Raw genomic sequence first — 21,848 nt, 5'->3', positions numbered from 1 at the left:
GAAACCCTACATTTCTCTCATTTAGCTATTCTGCTGTCCCCTTGAAAAGGCAAAGGGAAGACAACTTCAACTCCAAAAATCTGCTGTGAAGATACATGACAAATCCTGCTGTCCATTTGGTCCACTCCCTGAAACCTGCAGCTCAGCCCAACACAGACCTAGGCACAGACAGGGGAACTCTGGGAAGGCACAGTACCTGCTCACCAGATTTTTGTCATTCTCTAGATCTGGCGTGACAGCATCCTCATTCCCAGGCAGGACAATAGATGGTGCTTGGCATGCAGTCTCTTCAGCAGGAGAGCCCTGAACGTTTGTGATAAAAGAACAAAGTACATGATAAGTAAGTGCCATGTAGATGTTAATTACTATTATTATAGTAAAGTCATATGATAAGTGCTATATAACTTAGTTATCATCGTCCTCATCACTAAATGTTGCATAAACCCCAAAGTCCCTGTGGCTGGGTGATTGCTACACATGGCATTCCCCCAGACACCCTCTAGGGCCTAGATCAGGGATTCTTTGTCCTTTTTTGTGTCATGTACTTCCCTTTGGCTGTCTGGTGAGGCCTATGGGCCCCTTCCTCAGGATCATGTTTTTAACTGCATAAAATACATAGGAAATTACTTATATTGAAATACAGTATCACAATATTTTGGATATTATGGATTCCAAGAGAAAAACCCTTGGACTATGGGGTGTAGAGGACACAACCTGGTGGATACTGAGATCCTTCTTGATAACAGATACAAAGGGCATTTCAGATGGATTATATAGAAAAAGGAGCATCCATATTAGGTTCCATACCTAATCCATTAACCTGCCCAGTTCTCTCAAGAGGAGGGGGGATCTATTTACTGGGAGCAGAGGTCCTCAGAAATTATCTTTTCCCAAGAACCCCTTTGGAAATTCAAGCTCAGTGGGCAGCAGTTGGGAAGGGAGATGATGCTGGGAGGGTGGGGCAGGCACTGGACACATGCTGCTGCTTCCTGTTGCTCAGCTATGTGTTTTCAGTTGTTAATTTAACTGTCTCCACAACATGGGCTGATGGCAGACTCCCACCCCACCTGTGTTTGCAACTGGAAGACAGACACATGTGGCAGGAACATGGAAAAACGCAAGAGGAGCAAAACACAAAAAGACCATTCCCTTGACTTTTCCCTTCACTTCATGGGCCCTGAAGTCTAACTTTATGAGTAGGGCTAGGATGGTCCTCGTCAGGTGCACAGCAGCCTTCCTGATGGCCTTTTTGGGGAATCCGAGAGGTTTGCTTAGGGTGGGAATCAGCAGATACAGAGAGCATCACGTCTCAAAGTCTGCAGTAAACAAGAAGCGCATATGAAGTCTCCTGTTTGGTTATCCTCTCAATCTCTCCTAGGTCTGGACCAGTCTGTGGCACATGCTACCAGCTTAATTATCCTGAGGTACTGCTATGATTCCATCACCACTCACTTGCTCAATGTACTTTAATGGTCCCTTTGTACATATAGAATGTAATCCAAATTCCTTAGTCTGAGAGCCAAATTCCTTTACAACTTGGCTTCAACCTACCAGACTTATTTCCTACTAGTGCTCCAGACAGGAGTGTGCTGCCATCAGTTTGTATAGGCTCTGGATCTGATTGTTAAATTATCAGTATGAGCATTTACGCCACAAAAATTGGCAAACGTTACAAATCAGGACTGGGTTTATTGTTTTGTTGATTGTCCACACCCAACAAAGTGATGGAGAAAATTTTAATAATGAAAAGTAAACTTAAAAGTGTGTTGTGGGCACATTTTTTGGGAGAAAGCTGGTTGTTAAACATCTGCCAGCACATCTTCTGGTTCTAGACAACTAGGACCCAATTCATGTTGTTCCCTCCACCTGGGATACTTCTTCTCCTCCATTCTCCTTGTCCAATGTCTACTGACACTCTCAGATCCAGTTTACTTCCATTGAACCTCCTCCATGAAGACCTCCCAGATTTCTCCCCTGCCCCAAACATCTTCCTTCCAGAAGGGCTTTGTTCATGTGTCTGCATTTTCATATTTTTCCTTAAGAGAGCACCAAGATCTGAAGCCCTGGATTTGAGTCTTGGTTTTAACACCTAGGATTACAGAATCAGAGCTAGATAGAAGAGACCTGAGAGACCATGTAGTCCAACTTCCTCGTTTTACAACCTTTTTGAGGCTTAGGCAGTTTGAATGACATGCTTGAGATTGCACAGGTAGAAGGTATCAGAGGTGGAATTGGAACCCAGGTACTCAGACTCTAAAGCCAATATTTTTTCCACTACATGCTGTAGGATCCTCAGTAAGACACTTACCCTCTGTGCTTCTGTCTCCTCATCTGTAAAGTCAGAAATCATTCTGCTTGGATTTTCTCCCTCGTAAAATGAGGGAAGCATTTTGTAAACTGTGAAGCACTATAGAAATGACTGATTAATACATGAACTGCTCCTGTAATTTGGAGTAGCTAGAAGGTGAAATAGTGCCCAGAGTGCTGGGGTCTAGAGCCAGAAGACCTGAGTTCAAATCCAGTCTCAGACATTTACTAGCTGTGTGACTCTGGGCAAGCCATTTAATCTCTGCCTCAGTTTCCTCATCTGTAAATGGGGATAATAATAACTCCTACCTGGAAGGGTTGTTAGGAGGAAGAAATGAGATCAAAACTGTAAAGTGCTTCACACGGTTCCTGGTATATAATAGTGCCATGTAAATGTTAACTATTATTATTTTTATCATTTCTGTGCCTGCTTTGTCTCCCCACTGGACTGTCAGTCACAGGAAGAGTTTTCCCCCTATTCTGGTGTCTTATCTATGGCCATTGCCTGTGATAGATGTTCAGTAAATATTTATGGAATATATGAATGAATAAAAATTGAAATTGTTCTAACATCCCCTCTTATGCTGGAATGAACCTCATACAAGGAATGAATGCAGACAGTTGAAAAGGGAAAGGGCAGATCTGACTATCCGTGAGGGAGCCTCAGTTTCCTCATTCTCTGACCAGGAAGTCTTGTACTCTGCTAAGAAGGTACTGTATATGCACCATGTGTGATCATGGAGTTTTAAGGTAATGATCAGATTGACCTCCTCTCCAAACCCTCCAGCCACATGCATATTCCCCAACTAAAAGAAGCTTCAGGGGAGCAGAGCTATCCCTCCCTAGGTTCATTTAGGGAGTGAGGAGATGCTGAATGTTTTCTACTGTCAAGGCCTCTCAGTCACTGTGGAGAGAATCCTGACTGGAGTTTGGGTTCAGATCCTGGCTCTGTCACTTAATAGTTGTGTGACCTTGGGCAAGTCACACAAGTTCTTTAGGCCTCAGTTTCCTTTCCTGCAAAAGGAGGGGATTGGACCTCAGTGGTTCCTTCCAGCTATAAAGTTCATTCATTAGTCCTCAGACTAAACCTTAATCCAAACAAGAAGGACATCTGTGACCCCAAGAGGACAAGATCTGTCTGGGATCAAGCTTCAGATGAATCCAAAAAATCCAAATCAAAGCAAAAACAGATGGACTTGAGTCTGAACCATAAAACATGCACAGAGTCAGGGCCACAAAGTGAAGAAGATGCAAACAGTTTGGAGTCCAAAGACCTAGACTCAAGTCTGGTCACTTAGCTTCCCTGCTTTCTCATCTGTAAAACTGGAGGGGATAGAGGAGGAACCAGAAGATCTCTAAGGTCTTGGGAAGCCCTAAATCCTATAATCCTGTGTATTTTCTCTACTACATTCATATATAATGCCATGGAAGTAATGTTCTGGCACAATTTCCTTCCATATACTCTACAATCCAACCAAATTGGCCCTCTCCCTGTTCCTTACACATGACATTCTATTGCTCATCTCCCACTTCCATGCCGTTGTTATAGGCTGTCTCCCCTGCCTGGAAGCTGCTCCTTCCTCCATTCTACTTCTTAGAATGGAATGGAAAAGCATTTAAAAAATGCTTACCAACGTGCCAAACGCCGGGCCAAGCAATGACGATACAAATGGAAAATCAAGACAGTCCTTACTCTCAACAGGTTCCCATTCTAATTGGCAGAGACAAGACATAAAGCAAGGTCCATGTTTGTGTTCAGTTCATGGAAGATGGAAAGGCCAGAGAGTACTGAGTGTCCTTCAAGACTCAGCTTACCTACCACACCTACAAGAGGCCTTCTCTGATGCCCCAGCTACCATATTTCCTTCCCTGCAGTGACCTTTGTTACTTATTTAGTATGTGCACTTCTAGGTTGTGAGTTCTATCTTCCTCTAGAACGTAAGCTACCTTTTTGTCTTTGTACCCCCAGCACCTAGCGTGCAAACACTTCATAAGTACTCATTCATTGGTTGATTCTATACTTCTGAAAAATACGTCTGAAAAGTTTTTGGTTATTGTTTCAATATAATTAGATTTCTTTGTAATCTTCCATAGTTTGTTTTGTCTATTAAATACTATTTACACTGGTATCATTTTGGAGGTGTTCTCAATGGGGGTGGAGCGGCAGGAGTGAGAGAGAGGATTTGGAATTCAAAATTTTAAAATAATGTTAAAAGTAAATAAACACATACAGGAAATACATAAATAAACACAAGAAAAAATAGAAATATTCTTTAGAGAAGGGGCTTCTCTCATCTTCACCAGACTAGCAAGGGGATCATGGCAGAAAAAAGGGTTAAGAAGAAGCTCAGCTCTGATAGTCACCCCTCTCCCTTCTCCAACTGTTCTAATGTGCTGGGGGCTGATTAGAATTAGGTTTCAACTAAAGACAAGACAGTCCCTGAGTGAGGATCCTCCTGGGAATGAGTAAAGTCTTTTCCATGTCTATTCTGGCTACCAAGAGGCCTTTTATATTTCTGTGCATTGTTTCTGACTATGTTCCAGGTGATAGGTAATGGTAGGATAGGCTACTTTGATGGGGTAGATAGAACAGGCTACTTTGGGATAAATGGGATGATACTACATTATCTGTGAGGCATCCTCATAAATAACTAATGATCACAGTTATGGCTCTCAATCATGATGAGATCACACCTAGAGGATTTGGGCATTTTTTCACAGCCATTCTCCGACACATTTTCAGATACACAGAACCAACTGGTCAAGTCAGCTAGCATTTATTAAGCCCCTACTATGTGCTAGAAAATGGGTTAAGCACAGAGGTTACAAAAAGAGGCAAAAGACAATCTCTACTTTCAGTGAGTTCACTTATGAAGCTAAAAGTTGTGCAAAAGAGAGGGAGGTTGTAGGTAGTGGGAAAGAGGAGTCATTATTACATGCCCAAAACGGTTTTGGGGCAGGAAGCAGCCTCAAGGGTGATGCAGTCATGGTAGAGGTTAGACACAGTCCCAAGTGGAGAAGGAAGGGGCGTGAGTGGAGAGCTTTAGTTATGCTAGAATCAGCCTGAGGAGCTGCACGGCTGGTGTCTGAGAGTTCCCAAGTTGGTACCAAGTAGAACAAAGGCGTGACTCAGTGGTTGTGGAAGAAGAGAGAGTGGTGCAGGGGCGGGGGGCAATCATATCTCGAGTAGACATAATTTGGCAGGAGATAATATTGACAACTGTCACAGGAGCATGTTGGTGAGTGCTAGCCCTTGGTGGGCCTTTAGCCTCCTTCTAAGAAGATGTAGACGCCCAAGGGTTTATACCTACACAGGGGAGCAGTCGTAATGCCAAATGCAGCAAACCAACGCAATTACTGACTCCACCTTGTTGTTAACCTTGGGAACACTTTACTAGTGGAGCAAATCTTCACAACTTAATTTTGAAAATGAAATCTCCCATTTACTCGCCTTCTCAAGGAGGGGAGAGAGGAAGGAGGGAGGAAGAGGATTTGGAACTCAAAGTTTAAAAAAATGAATGTTAAAAATTAGTTTAGATGTGATTGGAAAATATAAAAATTTTAAATTCAACTTCTTTCCTTCTAAAGTGGCCCACTATTTTAACTTCATGGGATACAGTGGATTTGGCACCAGGAGACCTTGGCTTAGCTTTCATCCTGGCACTTATTATCCATGTGATCTTGGACAAGAACCTTTAATCTTTCTAGGCTTCGCTTTCTCCATCTATAAAACAAGCCTGTTAGACTCTACGATCTGTAAGGTCCCTTCTGGTTCTGAATTTGTGACATAATTACCCAAGTAAAATTTGATCTTCCTTGTATACATTATCTTATTTAATCCTCATAACAACCCTGGGAGTAGGTACTGTTACTACTCCTATGTTACAGTTGAGGCAACTGAGGCAGACAAAGGTTAAGTGACTTGCCTAGGGTCACACTGCTAATAACTGTCCAAGGCTAGATTTGAACTCAGGTTCTTACAGATTTCAGGCCCAGAATTCTATCCACTGAACCACCTGGCTGTCTCTGAAGGAGGTTGAGTGAATTGCTTAAGATCACACAGCTTGTTAGTATCTGAGGTGGAATTTTGAACTCAGGCTCTGGATTCCAAGTTCAATACTCATCACCACCTAGCTGCCTCTAGTAAGATACTTCCCACCTCCCTGCCCTCTTTCCTACCTCCCCCACCGACCCCAGAAAATGAAAGCTCTATTGACATTTTGAAATATTGTCCTTTGGCACAAAATTTGTTACTGTCCCTATTCCAAATGTTATTTAATAGTGTGTCTAATCCTGAATGGTGTGATGAGGTGGGGAAAGCAGTCCCATTGTATGCAAAGATTAAGTCTAGAAGATCACAGAACCACAGGAATTGAAGGCTAGAAGAGAGCTAGAGTCCTACAATTTTAATGTTAAAAAAGACCTCTTGGGGCATCTATCTAATTTAATCCAATCCTCTTTTTGATACAAGAATCCCCTCTGTAACTTCTCATGTCTGCAGATTTAGAGTTGGAAGAGACCTTGGCTAAGATGAGCTCCAAAACTGAAAATTAAACTTCCTTTGCTTCTAAGTGGTTTCTTCCTTTCCAGTGCAAGAAACCCCACTACTTTAACTGCACGTTCTACAGTGGAAAGATTGTGGGATACAGAGCCAGATCTTAGCTTTCATCCTGGCTCTGGCACTTATTCCTCACATGACCTTAGACAAAAACCTTTAATGTTTCTAGACATTTCCACAAGGTCACACAAGGTAGTGAGTGACAGAGAGATTTGAATTCAGGTTCTCTGACTCTAAGCCCAGCACTGGTGGAGACATTACACCAGCTCTTCTTAAATACTTCACGTGATAGGAAACCACATGAGGCAAACCCATTGTTGGCCAGCTCTGACTGATAGAACTTATTTCCTTTCATTGAACTAAAACATTGCCTCTGTGTAAGTACCATCCATTATTCCTGGCCCTGCTCTCTGGGGCCAAGCATGAGAAGTATAATCCCTCTTCCCCTGTGACAGCCATTTGGATGTTGGAAGAGAGTGAATGTTTGCTAGACCTTTCTTCTCTAGGCTAAACATCCTGAGTTCCGGTTACCAGTCCTCCCAAGGCAAGTTCTCCAGTGCCCTCCCCATTCCGTCCTCCTCTAGATATGCTACAGTTTGTTGATGTCTCTGCCAAAAATGTGGCTCCCAAACTGAACGCCAAGCTTCCAAAGTGGTCCAACCCCAGGCAAAAATCTCCATCGTTACCTCTTCCTCCAGCTACTACACTTATCGTACGAGTTTTGAGGTCATTGAATTCAACCCCTACATTTTACTGGATGGAGAAAATAATAAAGTAAGTTTTACGATAATGTGATAAGATTATAAAGTAACAAAGTAGGGCAGTGATTTAGGTTTAGGTTGCAAGAGAATAAGACAAAGAATGTCAATTCTAGCTGACTTCACCAATGTGCCCATAGGAAGCCTCATCCAACAGAAAAGAGTCCCTCAAGACTAATCTGGTTTTCATACCATTTTACTCTTTCATTAGACGTTTGAATTGGAGTCAGTAAATTCCTTTCAACTCCCATCAGGCACCCGATTGCTAGGACTGGGGCCTGCAGGTTATCTGGAGTTTCACCTGGCCATATTGGAAGGGTGGGTTGGTGTTGATAACCTTTCAACCACAATCAAGTTGCTTCACTCCTCATTATCGTAATTTGGGACGCTGATAAAGGCAGAGTTAACCAACAGGTACTGAGTTCTTTTGTTGAACCTCAAAGAATCAAACACCATGGGAGGGAAAGGAAGGAGAAGAGAGAAGGGGAATGATAAAGAATGCCTTCATCTTTTTTTTCTTAAGTGTCTTCTTGTTTAGATGTCATTGGAAATGCATTGACTGGTTGTAAAATTTGAAACTCCTTTCCCAGACCTGGGGGATGGAGAGGGAAGGGGAGAAGTAGGCAAGGCTGAGGCAGACTCTAAGTCACATAATCTTAGCCTGTATCCTGCTCTACACCCAGCCATTGGGCGGCAGACTCGCCAGGGCTCCCAGGAGAAATCTGTTTCATAGGTCACATTTTGTTCCTGTTGAATAAGTCTTATAGAAACATTTAAATATTTATTCTCTCGATAAACTCCTAGGAATGTGAAATGACTTCGTATCCCACTATAAATAGCGAGCGGTGTGGCAAACTGGAATCGTCGTCCTTTTCCCCAACTTCACATGACTAGACCCAAGATAAGCACTAGGAGAAGGAAAAGGAAATTTGTAGACAGGGACTCCGGAGTTTAATTTGGGCTGGTGGAAGAAGCCAGCTTCCCTTAAACAGTCACTTGTCCATATGAATAGTTTCTTCTTTCCAGGCCTGGGACCAGTTCCTACCCTGGGGAGCACCATTACCAGCGAGGAGGCACTACAAGGAGCTAGAAAATGGCATTTATGTGGCAGCCTCTTGAGGCAGAGTGAAGGGAGCATGAAGGGTATTTCTTTTTCTGTATATTCTCAGGCCTTAGCACAGGGCCTGGCTCATTACAGGTACTTAATAAATGCCTGCAGATTAACTGATTTGTGAGAAAATAATATTCTAGAAAAAAGTTATGCTAGAAAATAATATTTTCTACAAGAGAGTAATTTGCAAAGGGAAAAGGAGAAGTTTATGGTTCTTGAGAATCCTACGTAAGTCTAGCAATGGCCTGGCAGTCAAGGAAGGGGCCCAATATAGTGAAAAGAGTCCTGTCCTGGAGATCAGGAGACCTGGGGTCTTATCCTGACTTTACTATAAACTTGCTGCTCAATCCCATCCCTCTCTCTTTTTTCCTCTCTAAAATGAGTGGGGTTGGATAGTGCTAAGGGGCCTACCCAGCATCCTTTCAGATGCATGATGGGAGTTGAAAGGAATTTCCAGACTCCAACCCAAATATCAAGCTTACCAGGGAGAAATAACTGGGAATATGGTGAAAGTTTCAAGGACTCAGGATCCTTCAGAATCAAACATGGAGCCCTGTATCACATGACACATACCTAAATGAACACCATGACTGAGCTGTGTTGCTTTGGTTCTAAGTCATCAAGATTACATTAAACTGGGATAAGATACGTTCTGCACTTGGGCCCCCAGGTCAATCACACGTAAATAAAGAGTGGTAGCAATGAATATTTTGAAAAATGAATATTTTTTAAAAGCAGCAATGAATATTTTTTTAAGCAGCAATGAGTAGGTTTTTTTTTTTTAAAGCAGCAATGAAAATTTTAAAAAAGAGAGACATGAACTTAATGTGGTCCAAAAATATACCACGATGACTAAGGAAAGGAACATGATTTTAGGCTACCAAGAGTCCTGAGGTGATTGGGGAGGGAGGGAGAGGCCTGCTGTCCCTTGCCCTGCTCGGACCACATCTGGAATATTATATCAGTTCTAGAGAAGAAACTGACAAAGTGGAGCATAGACAGAGGAGGGCTGCCAGGATGGGTAAGGGGAATGGGGACTGTGCCCTGGACTGTCATCTCCTCCAGGGCAGGCAGACCATCTTTTGCCTCTTTTTGCATCCAGTGCTAGCAGAGTGCCAGGCACATAGTAGGGGCTTAATAAATGTTTACTGACTGACTGGGTGGTTTAATCTGTTGAATAGAAGGTGGGTGGGGTAGAGAGGGGGACATGATAGCTATCATCACATGTCAAAGGCTGTCACATGATTAGGTAGAAGAGGGTCAGAAGGAAGGATGAGGGGATGGGGTCAGTTTCTAACACAACTATCTAAAAGTAAGCCAGATTTCCTTGAGGGGAGGAGGGAACAGGGGAGGCTCAGTGGATCTTCCATCCCTAGAAATAGTCAAACAAAGGCTGGATGACCACTTACCAGGGATGCTAGAGAGGATATTCCTACAGGAAGGGGGAATGGTAGGTTAAATGAATGTTAGCTCAAACTCAATGATCCCCAAGTGCCCAGGGTGGAAGGCACAAGTTCAGCAGCTCCTAGAAGCCTTGAGCTACACAGAAGTGACCGTGGCTTGTGTTCTAAGACATTAGTCACCTTGAGAACATAGCAGTGACTCAGTGGGCAGTGATGAAAATGCAAAAATTAAATAAATAAAAACAAGAAAAAAACATTTTAAACTACAAAGAAGAACACAAAAAGAATATGTGTTGATTGGTTTAGAGCTGGAAGAGATTTTAGAAGCTATCAAATCCAACCACCTCATTTTAGAGATGGAGAAACTGAGGGAGAGAGAAGCTGAGTGACATGCCCATGGTCACATAACAGGATTGGAAGCCAGTTCTTCCTGAATTCAAGTCCATGACCCTATCCACCATACTATATCAGGTTGCCTCTTAGGAAGTACAGGGAGGTATAAACAAATGAGGCAATTTTACCTTGTTAAGCTAAATATATGATTAAAAAAACAAGCCCAAACTCTATATAACAGAAGTGACGTAGCTCATAGTTTCTAACGAAAGGATGACTTTGGGAAAGTCACTTAGGTCCTCTGTGCCTCATCTGTAAAATGAAGGGGTGGTACTAGACAGACTCTGATGTCCCTTCCTGCTCTATAGCGAGGATCTTATGATTCTTACAGAATCCTTGTTCTTGTTCTCCTTTGCATATTGGAATTTCTGCCTGTATATATTGATGGTAGTTGAATTCAAAAAAAAAGAATGAAAATTAAGGTGGAAAATAGACTTATTTGGATGTTGCCTGCCTTCCAGGGTAAATTTTCTGCATCGTCCACTGAAGGCTGATGTTAAGAAATCAAGCTTTGTGTCTGGGAAGAAGAGGAAGAAGGGGCTAGAGAAAGTGTGTGTGTGTGCGCGCGCATGTGTGTGTGTGTTTATGTGTAGAAAGAAAAACAGGATTTAATCCTGCAGCTTTTGTGTGGGAAGAACGGATTAATTTCTGTACCAGAGATGGGAAAATAAAAGGCCAGGGCCTGGGGAACTGGAGCTAGGGATGGGCCCTGGGGATCAGTAAACAAAGAACAAGGCTGTGTTCCTTACTGTCTTACAGTCGTCTTGTGGGCTGGGACTCCCCACAGCAATGGGAACTCAGAAAATTGCAGAATCTCAGGGTTATAGAAGGGCACTGAGTGGACGTCTAAGTCTAATCTATACATGAGCAGCTCCTACATCCTCCCCAAAGTGGTTATCTGGCCTCCCTGGAAAGACCTCTAGTGACACTACCTCCCCAAGAAGTCAATTTTATTTTGGAAATTGAGGTTTAAGGAGGTTGAATGATTTGCCCGTGGTCATCTGTATAGCAAGGTGTAGAGAAGAGGTTTAAACCCACATCTAGAGATACCAAATGCAATATTCTTTCTACTCCATCACCATGCTCAACTCTATGTAGCCCAATCCAGTTTATGATTAAGTATCCATTATTTTATCCCCTAATTGGTCACTTGCCTGAAGGCTGTGATATCTACTATGGGGAGGTCAGTAAATCAGTCAGCAAACATTTATTGAGAGAGTAGCAGACCATTACCAATGTCTCCCTTGGAAACCCTTGTTCAGGACTGCCTGGGGCAGACAGACAACTAGAGCCTCTGCAATTCTGTTCTTAAGCTACCAAGTGAACTTTGGGGCCTGGTACACAAAGCTGAGGGCTTCATAGGCCAAACATGGCATATTGGGCTCCCAAGTCATGGAGAATGGGTAAAAGTAATTGGTTCACTCTAGGTATCCAAGCTATCCCTTGCAAAACTCTGTCACCATATGCCTAGGGCTATCATAAACCAGGAAATGGTTTTTTAGCACATTGTGAAGCTCAGATGGAAGGCAGGCAGGACAAATTGTCTCAGGGATGCTGACAACACTTTCTAGCAACATTAGAGGAAAATCAATGGATGTTTTTCAACTCTGGTGTCGATTATCAAGTACTGAGGCACTGGGGGCCATTCAGCACCTCAGCAAAGGGGTCATAGAGTTTCCATCCAGAGCCACACCCTTTCATGACTTAGTCTGGGCATAATGGATTCCTGGTTGTCAACAAGTATTGGTCATGCCTGGTCTTCCTCCTTGGGATAAACCCCTGGGGATAGAACCTGCCTCAGACAGCAAAGATGGCTCTCTTTTGGACTCTATGAATGCTCAAAAACATTTATAGCAGGGGTATGTGAACTAGTTTTGAAAAATATTTTGATAGTTATAGTTCAATATAACTGCTATAATCCTCATTATTTTGTTTTCTGCATTTTAAAATATTATCCTGAGAAGGGATAGCATTTACCAGCTTGCCAATGAGGCCCTCAACACACACACACCAAGGTTAAAACTCCCTGACTTAGAGCCATTAACAGTGACAGGAAAGAGGTCTTGGACCTCATGTAGTCCAAACTCCTCATGGTACCAAGCAGGGAAAGCACCAGACCAGTCAGTGTCAGGAACAAGACCAGAACTCGGGCCTAGGTGCCTTTGGATTTGAGAGATCATAAATTTAAACTTGGAAGGGACCTCCTAGGACATCTAGCCAAGCCCCCTTATTTTAGAGATGAGAAAACTGAGACTCAGAGAGATGAAATTACTTGCCCAAGGTCACACAGGTGAAAAAACTGGGATTTGAACCTGCCTCCTTTGACACCATCCCCTCTTTCATTAATTCTGAAAGTGTTCTTTCCCTCATCCACAGTGCTTTGAGATCTCATCTACTCATCCCACCACCCCATCCCACTTCCTTCCATGCAAACCTCCTTTACCCACCATGGGCAGGCGTCTCTTACTGAGACCTAACTTAGGATACTGAAATATTGAAATATTCATAGGAAAGGGGTTGTCTGTTTTTGTTTTGAAAAGGATGCCTTTCTTCACACTGTCTAAACCTCCAAAGTCAGCACAGCCTTAATTTCAGATGTGGCCAAAGTCATACACAAGTAATAGAGAAGCTATTTCTAAGAGATAGGGTGAATACTCTTTGGGAGAACACCTATGGACGTAGGAAGTCCAGTAATGAGCATTTCCAAAGGAAAGGGACTGAAGTAAATAGAGGCTCTGATCATGGAGCCCAGACAACCTTGTGAGACCACCTGCTAGCCAGCTGCCATGTCCAGAAGTGGAAGGAGGTGACCTTTCCCTGCTGTTCCTCTGCTTGCGCTCAAGCTTAGCCCAGGAAGGGAAAGGAGGGTGGGGAAGGGGCTGGGAGGTCACTTACTTCGATAGCAGGGCTCAGGGCGGACTGTGGCTCTCCTGGCTGCTCTCCATCTCCAGGTAGGTTGGGCATGATGACCTCCTCAGGGTTGGAGGACTGGCTGACCAGACCATGCACTGCTAAGTCCCTGGGCCGCCTGTCAGCCCTGGGGGAGGAGCACTGAGAGGCTGGGGATCCGAAGACTGGGGAGATGCCAAAAGCACAAATCAACTCCTTTCCCATCACCAGCCATCCTGATGCCAGAATCACTTCCAATAACCAAGGGTTACCAGGGATAGAAAGGCCAGATGTCCTGCTTGCCTTCCCTGAGAAGACCAAGCTAGTCCTAGAGAGGGCATCCCAGTACAGCTTTCCTCTTGCTCAGGCAGTATTTAGACTGTTAGGGGTGACCTTTCCAGATTCCCCATCAAACATGGCTATAGTTATAAACTCTAAACCAAGCCCCAGGCAAGGGGGAGGATACCGGCAAGCCATGTGAAGCCAGAGACAGGACCCCACACACTTTCCCCATTTACAGACTCAGGAGGACACCATCTGGGGCAGCCCTTCAGTCTGGCTATTGGGGAGCTATGACCACTCTGGGCTTGTCTCCCCATGACTTCCCAAGAGCTCCTGAGATCCCCATACCACTAAGGATTTGAAAGGAAAATATGATAGTTACTCTGAGAAGTAGCCCTGACCAAAGAGCTATTTGTAGACTCAGGCTTTGTGGTCTTCCCCTGGGTAACAGAGCAGATGTTAGACAGATGGGGGGGGGGGAGGGCTTCATACTTTAGGAGATGGAAGTGACAGGGAGATTAGCACTATTTACTGTCGCCAAACAACGTGTGATTTTCTGACTTCTGTCCCTATGACCCTTCCCACACCACTCACCCCCAGCATACACATACCAACCCTGGAATTCTAGACCCCAAGTGACAAACTTGGGCCTCAAAACCCATTCTTTTTTCCAGCTTCCCATGGAGCCACTATAGACAGCCACAGCAGAAAATGCTGGACTTGGAGTCAGGGAGGCATGGGTTCAAATCCCACCTCAGACACTTGCTAGCTATGAAATTTGGGGCAAGTCACAAACTCTCGAAGCCTCATTTTTCTCATTTATAAAATGGGAACAATAATAGTGCTCCTTCCTTGTGTTTTGGTAAGGATAAAGGGAGAAACTGAGAGTGAGGCACTTTGCAAATTCATACTTGCATTAATTAGCAGCTTTAGGAACGTTCCAGATGTTAGAGAGGAAGGCAGTGTTGTGCAGTAGAAAGAACACCGAACTTGGAGACAGAAGGCCTAGGTCAGTCTTGTCCTGAGGCCCCTTTATAAACAGCCTCAGCTTCCTCATCTTAAGATGATGATAATAACATTTTTGTTCTGTTGCTTCCAGTCATGTCTGACTCTTCATAATAACATTTGGTGTTTTCTTGGCAGAGATACTGGACTGGTTCACCACTTCCTCCTCCAGTTCATTTTACAAGTGAGGAAACTGAGGCAGACAGGGTGAAGTGACTTGCCCAAGGTCACATAACTAGCATGTGTGAATTTGAACTCAGGAAGAGCCCTACGCTATGTACTATGGTGCCATCTAGCCGCCCCGGTCATATCTAGGTAACTTTCAATTTCATTTTCCTCCCAACACTCCTGTGATCTTGGTAGCGTATTTTCTCCCCATTTTACAGATAAGGAAATTGAGGTTCAGAAGAGTTATGACTTGCTAAGGATCAAACATTTCTGGCCTGGCCTGGTTTGGTCCTCTTTGGGGGTCTTGGTGTCCTTCCTGCCCCTATGGGTAACCATATTAATTTGGAACATGGTACTGCTACCTCAGCTGCTGTCTCAGTTTAGCCTACTGCATGTCAAAGCTCCTTAACTCAAGAGGTCTGCCAGCCTTTCTTGGCCAGGAGCATCATTCCTTCTGATTTCTGCTTTCCCTTGCCCCTTTCAGAGCTCACCTGGGTATTGTGTTTAGTTCTAGGGATCTCATTTTGGGAAAGATGTTGACAAGGTAGAGCACATTCAGAGAAGGATGAATGGGTGGGTAGGGGCTGGAGACCCTCACAAAGGAGGATTAGTTGGGAAAACTGGACATGCTTAGCACAGAGTAGGGAAAACTTGAGGACTTGTGAACGGTGCAGAAAAGGAATCAGATTTGGTCTGTTTGTCTCAGATGGCAGAACTTAGATGTATTAGCTCCCTTGGGCAAATTACTTTACTTTCTGGTCCTAGGTTCCTTCATCTATAAATCTGGAATAACAAGAATCCCTTTAGCACCTAGCTCACAGAACTGTTGTTAGACCCAAATGCAGTGTTGTAGAAACCTTAAAGCACTATTTAATTATCAACTCATTGTTATTATTAAGTTGTCAAGAAGAAGACTTCTGTTCAGTGTAATAATAATAAAAACAAACTCCCAAACCTCCTAACAATTAGGGCTGTCCCAGTGTGGAAGGGGCTGCCTCAGGAGGCCATCAGCTCTCCATCACTGGAAGTCTCTAAATGGCAGCCACGGGAGGCCATCAAGGATTCCTTCTCAGCTTGGAACTGGACTAGATGACTGGCCTCCCAGATCACTTGTAGCTCTGAGATACCAGAAGTGTAGAAGTCTCCATGGCTGTCCTCTTGGGGCTTCCTCAAGCTAGCCTCCCCCCAGCACCTTTGTCCCCATTGTAGAGAGTTTCTTCTGACCTCTGCTGGACAAAAACCAGGACACCATCGAGAACCATGGAAACCTTTGCATGCTACTACTCTTGGTCGTGTGTGCATGTGTGTGTGCGCGCGCGTGTGTGTGTGTGTGTGTGTGTGTGTGTGTGTGTGTATGTATTGGGTGGGGATGAGAGGTGGGAAAGGAAGGGGAGAGTAGTGGTGATAGTAGTGGTGGGGAATAGGGACAGAATCACTGAGATAGTAACCCCTTTATTAATTTAAATCCAGCCAGGACCAGGAAATCCAAATAGTGCAAGCAAAAAGAAAGGGGATTTGGAGTCAGGGAACCTGGGTTCAAATCCTATTTCTACCACACAATACCATCTGTGTGCCCTTGGGCAAGTCCCTTCAACCTCTCTGGGTCTCAGTTTTCTTTTCTTCAAAGTGGGAAGCTAGGGGCTGCTAGGTGGCACAGTGGATAGAGAACCAGGCCTGGAGTCAGGAAGACTCATCTTCATAGGTTCAAATCTGGCCTCAGACACTTACTTAGCTGTGTGACCCTGAGCAAGCCACTTAACCCTGTTTGCCTCAGTTTCCTCATCTGTAAAATGAGATGGAGAAGGAAATGGAAAACCCCTTCAGTATCTTTGCCAAGAAAATTCCAAATGGGTCATGACTGAACAACAACAAAATTTGGAAGAAGGTAGATAAGATCATCTCTTACTTCACTTCCAGCTCTAAATCTATAATCTTGTGAACTCTCTCTTTACTGGGCCTGATGTCCTTATATTAGACGAGGAGTCCTCCTCTTGTCCCAGTGCTGCCTGCTCTAAGTCAGTCAATTTTTCAACTGCTCTGGACTGAAAGCAGGGGGAAACAATGAGAAATTCTTTGAATTCTCTCTGAATTGGGGCTTGCCACTCTAAACACCCCTTTGAACTCTGATGTAGCATGACTTCCTGGGGGAAGCAAGAAGGATATTATTGCCAAAGAAACAGATAATAAGGCAAGAAAGGGAGGGGCTAAGGAAACTCGGGCCAACCTCCTCCCTCTTTCCAATTTTAAAAAACTTTACAATAATAGCTGTTATGGTGGTCAGACTGTGGGGTTTTTTGTAATTTCTAGGAGTAGATATCTTTAGAAATGGGGAACTGTAGTATAATACAGAAAGTACTAGCTCTGGAGTCATCTGTCCCAGGTTCAAGTACTGCTCCTGTTGATGCTTAGGTGACCCTGGACAGGATATTTCAGATGCTTCATTTCCTTGTCAGTAAAATGGGAAGGAGGTGCTATGAAGTACCACTTCAAAACCATCAAATTGCCAAAAATAACTAAGAAACAAAAAGAACCCCTCAATATTGGTGTAACTGTGAAAGAACAGATATACTCATTCATTACTGGTAGAATTGCAAATTTATATAATCTTTCTGTAGAGTTATCTCACAAAAACAAAATGTAAAGGTAACAAAAATAATCATATTCTCTGACCCAATAAATCTATTGTTGGGAACCAACCCTGAAACTGTTCTCAGCACCATCAACAACAACATAGGGTATCCAGTCAAAGATTTTCATAACAGCATTATGAGTAATTACAAAAAGCTAGAAACAACTTAAATTCAACAATATGGTATTGACTAAATAAATTGTGATTCATGAAGGTATTAGGATACTGTAATGCAATTAAAACAGACAAGTACTAGGAATTCTTACAAATAAAAGACTCTTTAGACAAAATGCAAAATCCAAACAAAAAAATGGAGTACACACTAACCTAATTATGATATTATAAGAAAAAGAGGGCATGAGAATGAATGCTCAAATAAAGAATCCTGATGTCCTCATAGAGGGAGTGACTGAAAAATTGTTGTAATATTTTATGCATTGAAATCCACTAATTTAAATATTAAATAGTTACTAAGCAAGTTTGTGTTGCATTAATAATCAATGCTGTTTTAATAAAATACTTAATAAGAGTAAAATGAAATGAAGTTGTACTTGATTATCTCAAAGATTTTCAGCTCTACAGTCTGTGACTTCAAAATGAGGGAGAGAAAAAACTAAAAAACAGATTCTCTCTTATTTTTACCTAAGCCTGGGAGGACAGAAACCCTCCTAGTGGAAAAATAGATGGCAGAAGCAGAAAAGACCAAGGGGGCTCTTTGGACGCAGAGGAAGAGAAGCTGCCACTTAGCCACTTAGTATGGTCTTTGGAAAATTCTTCCCCCTCTGCGGGCTCCATTTTCCTCATCTGTAAAATAAGGCACTGGCAGGTGGTCAACATCCAAATCTGCTGTGACTTTATCAGAAGAATTGCTATCATCTGCTTTGTCCTGGAACTCTAAGGGCCATGGGACTGTTCCATCTGACCTTCAGTGGAAATCTTCTAGGTATAGTCTCCCTCATCAGAATGGGATCTCCTTGAGGGCAGGGACCATCATGCTTTTCTATTCCTGTCCCTGGTGCTTTGCACATAGTAAGTGGGCTTAATAAATACTCCATTCATTCATTTACCTCCCAAGGCTATGGCTTCTTCTAAGAAGTGCCACCTTCTGCCACATTCTATCCATAGCTGCTCCTATAAAGCTCTTTACAAACTTTTAACATGGGCAACTAGGTGGCACTATGGATAGAATGCCACAGACTTGGAGTTAGGAAGACTTCTCTTCCTAAGTTCAAATCTGGCCTCAGACATTTACCAGCAATGTGACCCTGAGCAAGTCACTTCACCCTATTTGCCTCAGTTTCCTCAGCTATAAAATGGCTGGAGAAGGAAATGGCAAACTACTCCAGTATCTTCACCAAGAAAACCCCAAATGGGGTCATGGAGAATTGGACATAACTATAAAAACAACTGAAAAACAGGAATGTTGGTTACTATCCACAGCAGCAGCTTTTTAAGAGGCATGAGAAGACTTACTGTTACCCACTTCTGCCTTTCCCTGTAAAACAGAAAGCTTCTTAAACTGTGTGTGTGTGTGTGTGTGTGTGGTTGTGTCATGGACCTCTTGGGAAGTCTGGTAAATGCCACAGATCTCTTCCAAGAAAAAAATGTTTTTAAATGCATAAAATAAAATTTATATATTACATGTCATTTTTTCCCATCCAAATTTACAGACCCCTCCTGAAATCTATCTAAGGATTCCTTTGGGGTCTGTGAGCCCTAGGTTTAAAAGACTGTCTAAGACCCTGGTGTCTTAATCATCGTGGAAGTCTGGGTCATTGTGTCTCAGGCTTGGAACTATATTGTAGCTACCAACCCTGTGTGACCAGATCTTTCCTAAAGCACAAGTTCTTCTTTAAATAACCCTTAGAGGTGGACACCTGATTGCATTCTGCCTTCTACCTTTCTCTGTTTCGTGTTTGTGTTTCTCTCCCCACTCAGTCTTAGAGGCAGAAATGGCATCTCCTCTAGAATTCTCTACAGCCTGGGCCACCAAGGGCCCAGCTCTGTGCTAGCCCTGGGACTAGCTCTTTTTAAGGACTGACCACACTGCCTGTCCCTGGGCAGCCTCATCTTTTGAATCAATGAGGAGAGCAAAGTGGTAACGGAGGATGGACCTTCTGTGGTGCTCTCCACATCCCGCTCCAGCATGGGTGACGGTGGAAAGAACACAATGTGAACAAAGCTCTGTCCCAGCTAAAGGCACTAATGAATCCCATAGCCAGTTCTGGATATTTCTTTAAAAAATGTTTACAAGGACAAAATGTCTGCAAGGAAAAGGAACAAGGAATGAAGTTTCTTCAGATGAGGCTCGTGTTGGTTTCAGTTGTCTCGGCTCCTCCTGGCAGCCTGGATAGCTTTCTCATGGTGAGATTCTGATCAGATCACAGGTCAAGAAAGAACTGTTCTACAAAGACCTCCTTAAATGGAGCCAGAATAAATCCTCTCCACGTTCATCCCAGCTCCATGATTCCTGCTGTGACCATCACCAGCTCACCAAACTCCTCTGTGTCTACACCGATATTTGTGAAGAAGACAAAGCAAACGCTATCCCACCTCTGAGGGCGCTTTACTTCCTCTGAATTCCTAAAGCCTTGTGCCTTTATATTAAACCTCAACTGTCTTATGAGTCCCCTTCCAAGGTTGTCTTCAGCTGTAATTGAGTCAAGTTAATAAGCATCTATTAAAGACCTGTCCTGTGCTAACTGTTGAGGATACAAAGAAAAGGAAAAAAGACAGTCCCTGCCTTCAGGAGGCTCATGCTCTAGTGGGGGACTTCATGCAAACAGCTACGTACAAACAAGATATATATCACAAATTGGAGATAACAGAGGAAAGACACCAAAGTTAAGAAAGAATGAAAAGTCTTCTTGCAGAAGGTGGTATTTTAGTTGAGACTTGATGGAAGCTAGGGAAACAAGACGTGGAGACAGGGAGTGAGAGACTTCCAGATGTGGCAGATAGCCAGTAACAATGCCCAGAGTCACTACCTGGGGCATCTTGTTTGAGGAACAGCCAGGAGGCCGTTGTCACTGGCTTGCAGGGTACCTGGAGGAAAGTAATGTGGAAGACTATCTGAAAGGCAGCAAGTTTGTTTTTTTTTTTTTTTTTTTTTTTGCTTTTTAGCTCTGACACTTACTTGAGCTAAGCCACTGAGCTGTTTTTCCTCATCATTAAAACGAAGAGGTCAGTTCAGCACTGCCTGAAGTTCTTCCTTTCCACCTCCAGATCTACAACCCTGGGTGAATTCCCCCAATTTTAAATTAAAAGTAAACCCAGGTGTCAGGATCTACTTAATAATTAAACCTAGAGGCCAAGTGGCCAATCTAGCTGAGAGAACCACCTTGGAAATCCCTGTAGAATATTGGGTTTCATGGGAGATATTGATTGCTTTGGTGTGTTCCAACTTTATTAAAATAGGATCTTAGTGAGTGTAAGAGAGAGTATACGTCAATGCTCACTAGCATACATATTTGCTGGGAGTTAAGGGTTGCTGTGTAGCACAGTGGAGAGAGCACCTAAGTTAAAATCCAGCCTCAGACACTTACTAGCTGGGTGACCCTGGGCAAGTCACTTAACCCTGTTTGCCTCAGTTTCCTCATTTGTAAAATGAGCTGGAAATGGTAAGTCACTCCCACATCTTTGCCACAAAAACACCAAATGGGGTTGGACATGACAACAACTAAAGAACAACATTAACCCTCATATCTATAAATCTTCTCCCTTCTCATTCCTTCCTCTTAGCTTTTTTGGCTTCCTTCAAGAATCAACTCAAATCCCACCTGCTGCAGGAGGCCTTTCCTGGTCCTCCAGTTGCTAGTGCCTCCCCAGCTCAGACCACCTCCCATCAACTCCGTATCTTGGTATCATATTATTTTCAGGTTTGTCTTCCCTTTTAGAATATGAGTTACTAAGAGCAGGGGCTATTTTTATCTTTCTTTGCATCTTGTAGCACTTAGCAAACATTTACTAAATGAGTTTTTGTTTGTTTGCTTTTTTGGTTACCAGAAGCAGCTCAAGGAGAGTACCTGTTTCCACTAATGGTTAAATTTTCATTGTGAGCACTTACACGTTGGAGGCAGGCAAATGCTACAAATCAGGGCTTGATTGTCTAGACTTAAGAAAGTGCTAAAGAAAATGTTAATAATTCAAATTAAACATAAAAGTATTTGTACATTTCTTTTTTTTTTTTGAAGAAAAATGCACATCCCTGTTCATTGACCAACTCAGTGCATATTCTGCTAGTTAAACCAATAAATGGTGGGGGTTGGGGTTGGCGGGGGGGGGGGGGGGGGGGGGGGGGGGCGGGAGGAATTGTGGCTAAAGCACATGTTCTTAACCTTGCTTG

General features: G+C 43.2%; 1 protein-coding gene across 12 annotated transcripts in view; it reads right to left on the bottom strand.

Moving 5' to 3' along the window:
* Window positions 1-21,848, bottom strand: part of IRAG1 (inositol 1,4,5-triphosphate receptor associated 1) — a 149,295-nt gene that overhangs the window by 57,770 nt on the left and 69,677 nt on the right. For 5 of the 12 annotated variants that reach the window (XM_072619442.1, XM_072619439.1, XM_072619440.1 and 2 more), the window contains 2 exons: window positions 13,426-13,604; window positions 197-303 (listed from right to left, as the gene is read on the bottom strand). In XM_072619442.1, the coding sequence (XP_072475543.1) occupies window positions 197-303; window positions 13,426-13,494 (176 nt within the window). In that variant the 5' untranslated portion in view covers window positions 13,495-13,604. The remainder of the gene's footprint in view (window positions 1-196; window positions 304-13,425; window positions 13,605-21,848) is intronic. The other 7 variants (XM_072619446.1, XM_072619449.1, XM_072619444.1 and 4 more) reach the window with 3 other exon arrangements.

Source organism: Notamacropus eugenii, chromosome 6, assembly GCF_028372415.1.
Source record: "Notamacropus eugenii isolate mMacEug1 chromosome 6, mMacEug1.pri_v2, whole genome shotgun sequence".
NCBI lineage: Eukaryota > Metazoa > Chordata > Mammalia > Diprotodontia > Macropodidae > Notamacropus > Notamacropus eugenii.
Note: the sequence above shows the minus strand (reverse complement) of the source record. Positions and strands in the feature narration are given on the sequence as shown.